General features: G+C 39.5%; 1 protein-coding gene across 3 annotated transcripts in view; it reads left to right on the forward strand.

The window, feature by feature from the left end:
- The window catches only part of MYSM1 (Myb like, SWIRM and MPN domains 1), a 42,348-nt gene extending 34,670 nt beyond the window's left edge, over positions 1 to 7,678 (forward strand). The window contains exons 17-20 of one of the 3 annotated variants that reach the window (XM_007129256.3): positions 258 to 363; positions 542 to 599; positions 2,541 to 2,718; positions 2,834 to 7,678. In XM_007129256.3, the coding sequence (XP_007129318.2) occupies positions 258 to 363; positions 542 to 599; positions 2,541 to 2,708 (332 nt within the window). In that variant the 3' untranslated portion in view covers positions 2,709 to 2,718; positions 2,834 to 7,678. The remainder of the gene's footprint in view (positions 1 to 257; positions 364 to 541; positions 600 to 2,540; positions 2,719 to 2,833) is intronic. The other 2 variants (XM_007129257.3, XM_007129258.3) reach the window with 2 other exon arrangements.
- The last annotated feature ends 5,307 nt before the right edge of the window (positions 7,679 to 12,985 follow it).

Below are 12,985 nucleotides of genomic sequence, written 5' to 3' on the forward strand. Positions count from 1 at the left end.
AGTTCCTTGCATAGAATTGTCATGCAAATGGCACTTTTACTTTTCTTTATTAATTGCTTGGCATTAATATACTTGATGAACCAAGTTCAGCCAGGCAGTGCATATTTAATGAATGCCCACTATGTTTAACGTGCTGTTTAGCTGGTCTGCCAAGCTGCGGTTGTGAAAACACGGAAGGGAATTTTAAGTAATTAAAAGGAGATTGGAGATTTAAGAAAATGTAAAATGTAAAAATGTGCTGCTTTATGCTTTTGTAGGTTTACCTTATAAATTTGAAGTACAACAGATGTTAGAAGAACCTCGGTGGGGATTAGTGCTTGAAAAGACAAAATGGATAATAGAAAAATACGGGCTATCCCGGAGGTATGTACTGTGGTTTGAGATGGTTGCACATCTGCAATGTTTATCATTAAATCACGTTTTAGGGAAAACCCAAGTTAAATATAAAATTGTGATGTATGGCATCAGTGATAGTTTATTACAAAACTGATTCATTTATAGTATTTGTTTCATTGGTTTGTTTTCATATTTCTTCCAACAGCAGTGTCCCCATGGATAAAATCTTTCGCCGGGATTCTGACCTGACTTGTTTGCAGAAAGTAAGCTGCCTTCACTTTAATTGGTTTCATTGCTCAGATTCCAAAGCTATTCATCTTGATGTGTTTTCCCATGATGCCTTATGGTTTGTGGATACACTTTTCTGTGTATTTCCTTTATTGCTTTTTCCTTTCTAAAATTAATTTCTAGGAGATAATTAGTAATGTGTTTTGGTGCCCATGCTTGCATATAGAAATAATGCTGTTTTAGAAAAAATTTGTCCATGTTGGCTGATAAATTTCTTAGCAGATTATTATTGTACACAATGGAGAACATTTTTCTTATTTTATTAAATTCAGAAGTGCCGTGTTTCCATTTAGCTTTAACAATTGATCATTTTTAAAAACGGTAGTGTAAATCTAACAATTAAATTTAAATGGTCATTTAACTTTCTGGTAGGAAAAAAGAGTCTTGAATTATTTTATTTCACTTCTAGTTTTTTTTCTATAAGTATAATGAATTTCAGTAAGATTGACAACATTGGTCTTTCTTTTTTTCCTTTGGTAACAGTTTGGGAATAGAAAATTTTAACATTGTTTCTTTTTAAATTTTTTGTGTGTGTGTGTGTGTGTGTGTGTGTGCGTTGGGTCTTCATTGCTGCACGTGGGCTTTCTCTGGTTGCAGCGAGCCGGGGCTACTCTTACTGCAGTGCGCGGGCTTCTTACTGCAGTGGCTTCTCTTGTCGTGGAGCACGGGCTCTAGGTGGGCGGGCTTCAGTGGTTGCAGCATGCGGGCCCTAGAGCATGCAGCCTTCAGTAGTGTGGCACGCGGGCTCAGTAGTTGTGGCTCTCAGGCTTAGTTGCTCGTGGGATCTCCTGGGACCAGGGATCGAACCCATGTCCCCTGCATTGGCAGGTGGATTCTTAACCACTGTGCCACCAGGGAAGTCCCTCTTTTTAATATTTTTTACCTTGTCCTATTATAGCCACTTTTTATTTGCTGTGTTGGAAGATTAATATGCACATTTCCCAGGAAATAGGCTCTATCATCCTATTTTTGAAATGGTAGAATCCCGTATTTTTATGAACATAGATTTTTATCCCATAGGATTCTTGGCTTTGTAAATAAAACTACTAAAAAAAGAAGCAAAGTCACAAGTTTGTCCAAAGTAGAAAGCCTCATACATGCAATCTCAGTTTTATCTCCTTATATAAAATCAGAAAGGAACTGCACCTCACCTCCACTGGCCTCTACCACGAGGCCCTGGCGCTCTGGGCCAACGGCTGGCAGCTGCAGGCCCAGCTGGGTGTCCCCTCGGGCCCAGACTGCCCTCTGCTGACCCTGGTGGGGCTGGCTGTGTGCCACCAGGAGCTGGAGGACCCCGGGGAGTCCCGGGCACGCTGTGAGAAGGCCCTACAGCTTCTGGGGGACAAGAGCCCTCACCCTTTTCTGGTACCCTTTCTGGAGGCCCCAGTGCGGCTCTCCTGGCACCTAGGCCTGGATAAACGCCAGTCAGAGGCCCGGCTCCAGGCCCTGCAAGAGGCAGGCCTGACGCCCACACCACCCCCCAGTCTCAAAGAATTACTCACCAAGGAGGTGCTGGACTAACACACCTAGATTTAAGGCCGCTGTGGGGAGAGGCGCTGCCCCAGGATGGGGGTGGGGTGCACGCAGATGAGGGCATGGACAGCAGTTGGGAGGCGACCGGGGTCCTGGGAACCCCTAGAAAGTTCCACAAACAATTGGTAGCAGACTGAAGAATGTGCTTCTTCTGTTGAGCTGGGCTCAGGACAAGCTTTGCTAAGCATTCCTCAGCAATGGCTTCCTGCACTTCAGCTGTACAGTTATTAAACACAAGTCTATCCTCAATCACCTTTAAGGAGAATGTTTCTCATTTAAGCATTAGAAGATGGGAGATTTGGAAAGGGATAAAATAGAATAGTGATGCAAACCCTCTTCTTACCACTTTTGTGTTTAAATATAAAACTTTTCTTTTCAACTAGCTTTTGGAGTGTCTGAGGAAAACTCTGAGCAAAGTGGCCAATTGCTTCATTGCTGAAGAATTCTTGACTCAAATAGAAAATTTATTCCTTTCCAATTACAAAAGCCAACCAGAAAACGGAGTGGCCGAAGAGAAGTGCGCCGTGGAGCCAAAGGCGCTGTTAACGTGACTATTTTAAAGTAAGACGTCTTAACTGTGACACAGTAGACCGTACTTTCAGAGTTATAGCCTTGAAATTATTGTAATTTAGTTAACAGTGGTACAGCTTTGATTTTTTTTTTTTTTTTTTGCTAGTTCACGAAATCCAAATTTTGCCACATAAACCATGTGACAAGAAAAAGACACAGACTTGGACTTGTTTTCATATGTGGCGCTCAGTCCTCCTCGGCCGGTCAGCAGGGTGTGGACTGAAGGGCAGCCTCCCTGCTGTCTTCAGGTTGATAAGTGCACTGTGTCTCAGATTTTTATTTCCCCCTGAACTAGTCATTCCAGTTTTGCTATCTCTGTCTCATGCGGAGCACTTCCATTCTTTTCATGGGTTTTGGTGAGGCTTGTTTATGGTTGCAAATGAGATTCGGGTGGGTGGTCACAGCGGTAATTAACAGGGTTGAGAACTGCTGGTTTAATGAATCTAAGGACATGCTGTGGGAGGCCAGGGGAGGCATCAGGAGAAAATCTGCAAAACAGACGAGATCTAAAGGAGAGAATCAAATTACCAATTTTTTAATTACAGATATTTGCTTCCATTTTATTGTATAACAACACTACTATAGCATATGCCATTTTCTCAGCTGAAACATTTTGTATGGATTTCAGATACATAACATAGTAAGCTTCAACTATAGGTCCACTTACGTTCATTTGTGTGATAAAGCCTTGGTTAACTAAAACACAGGTAATCATAACCCTTAAACTAGACTTTTTTTTTTTTTTCCTACTACCTGCTATGAGGAGAAAGAGGCAGATTACAATAAAGCTTAAATAAATCAGATTTAATTTTAAAAACAAAAAATCCTTCCAGGACATACTATGTATTCAGCCCCGTTTCATATACTTGCTGAATCCAGAACAGGGGTCAGTGAACTTTTTATGTAAAGGGGCAGTTAGTAACTTAGGCTTTGCAGGCTACACACCATCTCTATCAGACATTCTTCTTTATGCTTTTTAACAACGCTTTAAAAACATAAAAACCATTCTTAGCTCATGAGCCTCACAGAAAACAGGTTGCTGGCCATTATCTTCCAAACCCTGCTCCAGAGAATTGCAGACATTTAGAATTTATTTTCAAATGCATGAGCCTGAGACATTGAAAGGTCTTGAATCATCCTCAAACAACAATAAAACTAAAAATTGTGATTTACATTTAAATTTGTTTTAAAATGAAAGTTAGTAGTCATGCTGCCTGATTTATTCTGATAGATGTTAGTTTACTTCTGTTAACTAAAGAATTATGTCCTTTCTCCAAGCATTCTTATTAATATCAGTTTTATTACTTCTAATCTGCATATGATTCTGTACTTTTACCTTTTTTGGTTTAATGAATATCCAAGGAAAATAAGTCAGTATTGGAAGGAGCAGTGAGCCAGTTTTAGATGACCTGGGTCTTGACTCAACCTTGTGCTTTGGGGGATACACTTTACCTTCTCTGGGCCTAAATTCATGTGTAACCGAGGTCTAAATTATCTGCCCTGCATCCTTTCAGGTCTAAAATCTTATGATTCACTCTGATTGTTCGACTTACCCACCTGGAGCTTGTATTCTGAGATGTTACAGTTCCCAAATTAACGAATGTTTTTAAAGAAAAATGGTAGTATTTTCCATTTTTCTATATGTATTTAGGATAAACGGTGAAACATAACTTACAAAGCAATTACTTTTGGGACTGGGCTTATTAGAGCTATAGACCAAGAATCAGGAAACCTGAGTTCTTACCCTGATTCTCTTACCAGCTTTGTTGTGTGGCAGTGGTAAGATCACATAACCCTCTGGACCTCAGAATCTTCACCTGGAATTCAAGGGCAGAAAGTCTGTGATTGTGTAAAAGGGTAGTGATTCGTTCCTTTGTACCCTTCCTTTTGACATACTTGCTTCATTGTATCAGGAACAGATCCTAGAAAGTGGTATTAGTTAGCTTTCTTGATTGACATTTCCCAGTAATGTTGATGAATTGGGGTTGGAAAATAGTGGAAATTGTTAAAAGTTCTGTTCTCAGTCTGGGTCCTTGCATGCTAGTGGTTCACCACATTTAGTAACCTAAGCCATACTATGAGGAGCTCTCAAAGGTGGTAATATTCAGAGTTTAGAGCTTTGAGAGAACAATTTTTTAAATAATACTGTTTTTTTCTGATGATAGAGTACATTTATGAGAAAATATTTTTTAAAAAGCAGAAAGCACAGTTAACATTTTGGTATAAATCTTTCCCCATTTTTTTTTTTGCATCATGTAATTTTAGATTAAAATCTGATATCTTCCTCCCCTCCTCCCTCATTCATTGTTTTTTTTTTTCCTCATCATATTCTTAAAACATTTTTATAACTACAGGTGCCCACATTCCTGTCACTGCCAACCTTGGCCTGCTGAGGGCATTAGGAGCCAGGCCTTGAGAAGCACAGAGGAAGTCTAGGGCTGAGGGTGGCAGTGTAATGCAGGAAGTTTAGGAGGCAGGGTCTCAGAGGGAAACCTACCTCCAGTAATGTTTACAGAGTGAAGATGGGACTTGAAATCATCCAAGTCTCTTCATCCTGATTTGGTTCTTTCTTTTGCGCAATGACAATAAAATAATGAGCTTAATTTATTTTCCTTTTCCAGCTTGCCTGCTGGAAATTGACACAAATACTTCACTAGTATTTGACCTAGCACTCTTAAAAATCTATCCCAAAGTAACATTCAAAAAAGAAAAATCAGTGGAATAAGACCCACAAGATCAGACTCTCCTTACCCCTCTGTAATTTTAGCCTTGAACCATTGGCCCTCAAAGCAGCTTTATGACTTTCATAGGCCTTAGACACTTTTGCCTTCTTAGGCCTCTTCTTCCATAAAAAATTAAAAATTAATGTTACAATTGCATTTGTATAAAATGAATTTTATATTATATATAAACACATCCTTAAATCTAAAAGTTTGGGTTTTTTTCTTACGAATTTAAAAGAAACTAAAACATTTTGGGGGGCCTCTAAATGTATTATGGGCCTGAGACCTGGTGCCTGATAGATAAGTTGGCCCTGCCTATACTATGAAGGGTGCTATTGGGAAAATGGCAGTCACTACCCTCTCCCCTATAAGCCCACCTCACAAACCCTAGAGGAGCTTTGCCACACAGCCAAGAACATTGCAGTACCTGCAGCTTTAGATCCATAGACTTGAACTTTGTTCTTTACTGATGTGACCAAAATTCAGGAGTGTTACTTGGGACCATTGATCCCCCAAAGAACGATAGGCCACTGTGGCTAACTTCAGTTTTCAGGTAGATATTTTATTCTATTCTTAATCGATAGTTTTGAAACTCAGGCCACATGTCCTGCCGCCTTTTCTTCCTGCGTTTCCCTCAAGCCCTTTTTTTTCATCCTCACTCCCTCACTTCTTACCTGACAGTGTATAGGTACAGATCCTTCACTGTCATGTGTTGAAAGCAGGGCCTGAAGAATAGAGTTGAGCAAACCCATTCATATTTCCCAGAAGCTGACTAATGCTGCCCCAGCCCATAACTCTCTCCATAACTTTCCTCCCCCAAAGGACTGGGGCAAGGGCTGTGACATGCAGACCATCTGGGCAGCAGAGGAGGCTGTGGTCTCAGCATGCCAACCTGAGTGGGCTTCCTGCTCTTCAGTTTACCTTCTTCTTCTTTGTCTTGCTGGGTCCTAATGAAGTGAGCTGGAGGACCTGGAGGAACTGATGCAGTCAGGAGGCCCTAGAACTGATGCTTTGTCCTGTCCCTACAAAAGAGCCATAGGACACCTGGCCACCTGGAAGGTAGCTACCATCCTCAGGTCATCAACAAGCATCCAGTTGGTGGGTTTCTCAGTAGAAATTAAGTCAGGGTACCCAAATGTTGTGTTTTGTTTTGTTTTAACCTACGCTCTTCTCTACCCAGAACTAGGCACTAAATCTAGAGTCACAGATTATGACATTTAGGAAAACTTTTTTCTCACAAGCACGAAGAAAAGAGCACATACATTTGCAACATCATCTGTTTCATCAGGGTTAACACAATTTAACAAAGAAATTTGATATGCATCTCCAATTTACCAGTGGTTTAATAGTTTTCTTACAAATTAATACCATATTTTGCAATATTTCCAGAAAATCACTGTGGAGAATAATGTAATATACTTTAGCTTAATTCCTGACCTTTTCTTAAATGGTTTTATGTGTGCTGTTCCCCCAAACTGTTTTTTCATTTAACCTATAATTTGTGCTTTCTGGTATTTTCTAAATCTTATCTTTTAAGCTACCGTAAATCCTTTCTGGAACAAGGCAAAGAATAAATATGTCATCCCCCCTAAGTCAGGAGAAAGTCAGAATATCCCAGAGAAGCTGTGATTATGCCAGGGGCTGTGTACCAAACTAAATTTGAGATGGTAAAATTAACTCATGGTATCTGGGTTGTTTTATTTTATACCTTTGACTGTATTTATGAATATATTCATAAGAACTTTAATTTCAGCAAAAAATGCCTGATCTGCCGTCTTTGAGGTTTCCAGGAGTACTCTCTTAGGAATTAAGAAGTATGTTAATTATGATTTTATAGTTTGTATTCCTGTTTCATAGGTTACCACAGAACATTTGTTTCAACCTATGGATTATAAAATAGTATTTAGATTGTAGCATGATTTAAATAGATAGTCATATATATCTTTAAATTTGTGGATTTGATGTGTAAATTGTGTATTATGTATAAGTTTACTATGATTATTGGTAAACCTGTTGCTGTTGTTTTCCCCAAAGGTTATCAGTGTTTATGGATTTCTTTATTAGTTTGAATTTTGGAATGTTCTGTAATAAAATATAATTTCAACTATTTTGTGCTTTTAAATATGCCATGTTGTCTATATCTGTAATAAAGAATATTGTAAATATTAATGTTTGTACAATTATGAAAGGTTTTCCTCAAAATGATTGAACTCTCCTCCTTGTACTTTATTTTATGTACTGTGACATAAAATATCTGATTTTAAGCTTTGGGGTTTCAGCTTGTAAAATTTAAAGGGAAACATTCTGAAGATTCTATATAAATAAAATTTTGAAAGTAAAGTGGTGAATCATTTGGTTGCTTTCTAAATCATTAGCAGCATGCACACTGAATTACAAACGATGCCCCATTAATTCAGCAAACATTTGTTGAGCATTGTAGGGGCACAAAGATGAATGTCTTGGTTTCTTTCCGCAAGAATCCTACTACCTACTCCCTAATAAGTGGGAAACATAAAACCTGACATAGGTAGCTAAGACACTAGGATACAAACTGGAACTGATTATAAATGCCTGTAAGACTTCAAGGGTAAGAGGTGTTTAGATAAATGAGAATTCTCTAGAATGTAAGCAGTGAGATTGATTGCTTGGAAGAGATCGCCTTTAAACCAAAATGACATTTGGGGAAGATGTTCCGGAGAGAAGTGATCTTAGAGCATAGGCATGGAGGTAAGGAATGAAAAAAGAGAGTGGTGAGTCTTTGGCCAGAGGGTAGGGTACATGAAGATGTTAATTATGAAGGTAATTCACATTCAGTCAACTAACTAAGGATACAAAAGGTATAAATTAACAGAAAATTCTCACCTTAGAATTAACTCATTAACTGGTCTTTAACTTCCCAGTCCTTATTTTCTGCAAAACCTATCAATTTCAAAAAACAGAAGAACAGGATCAGACTTCTGTATATTCAGTACCTATGTATCTTCAATGTCTGTCCTTTTATTGAGGACTTCTTTCCATCTCAGCACATAAACATCTATTCATTCTTTGCAAGAGGTGCATAGCATTCTGTAGTATAGATTTGCCATAATTTGATCAGTTTTCAACGGATGAACTTTAGATGTTCCCATTTTTCTATGAAAAATAATTTTTGTTTGCACACTGCTAAAATTTCTCTGAATAGATTCCTAGGTACTTAATTGCTAGATGAAGATCTATGTACCCCTTACATTTTGTTAGTATCTGCAGAAAAAAATTTCAATTTCCACAAGCTAATTTTTCTCATAGTAGTACAGCCACGTTCATCGTCTTGTTTACAGAACCAATTTGAATTCAGGCTCCTAAATGGAAGTAATTTAGGTGGCAAAGTGCTAATTCCACGAGGCTGTACAGCTGTTATGGATTCCTGCTAATTAAGCATTTGCTATAATTTTCTGATTGGCCAGCGTCATAGCCTGTAGCTCCAGACCAGCATTGTCCCACAATCCAATTTGTACTGTAATAATGGTTTTTCTTACTGTTGCTGATGTGCTTCTACATCACTGATTCTCAATTATCTTCCCATAGGATGCTAGCTTAAATACAATATTGTATTTGCAGAGATATAGCTCAATAAAAAACTTGCTTTTGTCTTCCATAGTTTTCCTGCTATCAAAAACAAACCTTATCAGTTAATAACTCTGATACCTGTTACTGGGTATAATCCATGATTCCTCTCCCACCTTCCCCCATTAACAAGTTCACCTCAAAATGCGGAAGAATTGGACAGTTCCTGAAAGCGAGTTCACTGCTTAGTTCATTTTACCTAGATTAGAGATCACTGAACTTTCTTTTGTTCCCAAACACCTCATAATTAGGACTCAGCGGTAGTTGTGGCATCTTAAACCATCAATAACCAGAAGATTGTCCACATCAGACTCCCTTTGTGTAACAAAATAAAGGAAATCTTGATAAGACCTTTTTCAGAACCATCTTCCTAATCACAAAACAATGAGTAGACTAATTCTCCCTGTCACGTACCCCCCCACCCCCACCCCTCGCACCGCCAGAGAGAGAGAGAGAGAGAGAGAGAGAGACAGAGAGAGAGATTCCTTTTAGGCAAAACCTCTAATTAGATTGCAACATCACAGATTTGGAGAGTATGTTAGGATAATTAAAGCTAGCTGCTAGAACAAACCACCCCTAATTTTCAGTGTCTTAACACTGTAGGTTTATTTCTCACACAAAGTACACTGCAGCTGTTCTGATTGGGTGGCTCCCCTGAGCAGCTCAACTCCCACAGGTAATTCGGGTACCCAGATTCCTTTCACATGTGGCTCTGGCATCCTGTGACTCTAAGTGCAGGTGTCAACCATTTGAGGACAGGTGGTTGAGGAAGAACAGAATCACACATGATAATTGACCTTGGCTTGGAGTACACAACACACATCGATTTTGCTCACATTTCTTTAAGACCTAGTCATATGGTCCTACCTTGATGCCAAGAGGGGCTGCTCAATGGAGTCCTGATTGCACAGCTGCTTCACAAGATTCTACACTGTGGAAGGAGAACACGAATCTTTGTTAGTGACTAGCCATCTCTGTTACAGATGGCTAGGGCTGGTTTTATAAAATGTTATGAATTCAACTTCAAATGGACTTTAAATTACTGTGCCAGAGCCCTAGTATTAAAAGAAAATGGATAACGTATCCGCCTAAAATCAAAGAATCTTAAAAGTTGGAAAGGACCTTGGAAATGTTTAGGCTTAGAGTCCTATCTTCTAATATGAAGAAACTGAGGTCCACAGAAATGAAGCAAGGCATTGCCCAGTCATACAGTCGTTTGTAGCAAGGTTACGTCTAGAAAAACCACAGTTTTGCTATTGCACCATCCTTTTGAGTGATTCCAAATTATTTTTAATTTCATGGCATAAAGAACTACTCTGAAGATTTTATGTGCAAATCTTCAATATAATTTGTTTTAATTTAAAATCTAATTTTGTCTTTCAGAACTGCAAGATCTAATAAATGCCCAGAACATGACTTCTATGGAAAAGTTGACTAAAGAATTACTATTAGAAGTGATATAATTAATGGCCCTTTATTAGCTTTAATCTAAGATTAGCTTTATTAGGTTATCTAAGATTAACAAACCCCAAATCCTTGCCGTTTGCTTATAAATCCACAAAGCTACATTTGTTTTTCAATCTTTTTAATGAAAATGTTAATATCTAAAGCCACTAGAGGGCCCTCCATCACAGTCTATGAGCACGATGATCTCAGCCCTGCAGTGTTGATTGGCTTTACAAAGTCAGAGAAGATTGCACATCTGGCTGAATGTGTAAACACTGTAAATCATTTGGTTGCCTAGTGCCTTGACATTGTGTGATGTTGGGGTGAGCATCCTTGTTTCATGGTATCTACAGGGTAGCCATTTTCATTTTTCAAGGTTTCATTTTGAAGGTATAATAATAGCATCATCCATTTATAGTTACAGTTCTAAATGCTATACATAACAGTACAACATTTAATCCCCACAACAACCCTGAAAGAAGTTTTATTATCCCGATTTTAAACTTAGCTTTAGGAGACTGGTTCAAGATGTCAGAGTAGAGGGATGTGCGCTCATTCCCTCTTGCGAGAGCACCAGAATCACAACTAACTGCTGAACAATCATCAACAGGAAGACACTGGAACTCACCAGAAAAGATACCCCATGTCCAAAGACCAAGGAGAAGCCACAGTGAGACGGTAGGAGGGGTGCAATCACAATAAAATGAAATCCCCTAACCGCTGGGTGGGTGACTCACAAACTGGAGCACAATTATACCACAGAAGTCCACCCACTGGAGTGAAGGTTCTGAGCACCACGTTAGGCTTCCCAACCTGGGGGTCCGGCAACGGGAGGAGGAATTACCAGAGAATCAGACTTTGAAGGCTAGCGGGATTTGATTGCAGGACTTTGACAGGACTGGGGGAAACAGAGACTCCACTCTTGGAGGGCACACACAAAGTAGTGAGCGCACCAGGACCCAGGGGAAGGAGTAGTGACACCATAGGAGACTGAAGCAGACCTACCTGCTTGTGTTGGAGGTTCTCCTGCAGAGGCAGGGGGTGGCTGTGCCTCACCATGAGGACAAGGACGCTGGCAGCAGAAGTTCTGGAAAGTACTCCTTGGCAGGAGTCCTCCTAGAGTCTGCCATTGGCCCCTCCAAAGAGCCTGCAGTCTCCAGTGTTGGGTCCCCTCAGGCCAAACAACCAACAGGGAGGGAACTCAGCCAGACCCATCAGCAGACAAGCAGATTAAAGTTTGACTGAGCTCTGCCCACCAGAGCAATACCCAGCTCTACCCACCACAAGTCCCTCCCATCAGGAAACTTGCACAAGCCTCTTAGGTAGCCTCATCCACCAGAGGGAAGACAGCAGAAGCAAGAAGAACTACAACCCTGCAGCCTGTGGGAAAAAAACCACATTCACAGAAAGATAGACAAAATGAAAAGGCAGATGAATATGTACCAGATGAAGGAACAAGATAAAATCCAGAAAAATCAACTAAATGAAGTGGAACTAGGCAACGTTCCAGAAAAAAAATTCAGAATAATGATGGTGAAGATGATCCAGGACCTTGAAAAAGAATGGAGGCAAAGATCGAGAGAAAAAGAAAGGACGGAAAGATCGAGAAGATGCAAGAAATGTTTGACAAAGACCTAGACGAATTAAAGAACAAACACCTAGAAGAATAAAAGAACAAACAAACAGAGATGAACAATACAATAACTGAAATGAAAAATACACTAGAAGGAATCAATAGCAGAATAACTGAGGCAGAAGAACAGATAAATGACCTGGAAGACAGAACGGTGGAAATCACTGCCATGGAACAGAATTAAGAAAAAAGAATGAAAAGAAATGAAGACAGCCTAAGAGACCTCTGGGACAACATTAAATGCACCAGCATTGACATTATAGGGGTCCCAGAAGGAGAAGAGAGAGAGAAAGGACCTGAGAAAATATTTTAAAAGATTATAGTCGAAAACTTCCCTAACATGGGAAAGAAAATAGCTACCTAAGTCCAGGAAGCACAGAGAGTCCCAGGCAGGATAAATCCAAGGTTAAACACGCTGAGACACATAGTAATCAAACTGACAAAATTTAAAGACAAAGAAAAATTATTGAAAGCAACAGGGAAAAATGACAAATAACATACAAGGGAACTCCCATAAGGTTAACAGCTGCTTTCTCAGCAGAAACTCTACAAGCCAGAAGGGAGAGGCATGATATATTTAAAGTGATGAAAGGGAAGAACCTACAGCCAAGATTACTCCACCCGGCAAAGATCTCATTCAGATTCCATGGAGATGGAAAGCTTTACAGACAAGCAAAAGCTAAGAGAATTCAGCACCACCAAACCAGCTCTACAACAAATGCTAAAGGAACTTCTCTAAGTGGTAACACAAGACAAGAAAAGGGCCTACAAAAACAAACCCAAAACAATTAAGAAAATGGTCATAGGAACATACATATCAATAATTACCTTAAACGTGAATGGATCAAATGCT

This window comes from Physeter macrocephalus, chromosome 4 (genome assembly GCF_002837175.3).
Source record: "Physeter macrocephalus isolate SW-GA chromosome 4, ASM283717v5, whole genome shotgun sequence".
NCBI lineage: Eukaryota > Metazoa > Chordata > Mammalia > Artiodactyla > Physeteridae > Physeter > Physeter macrocephalus.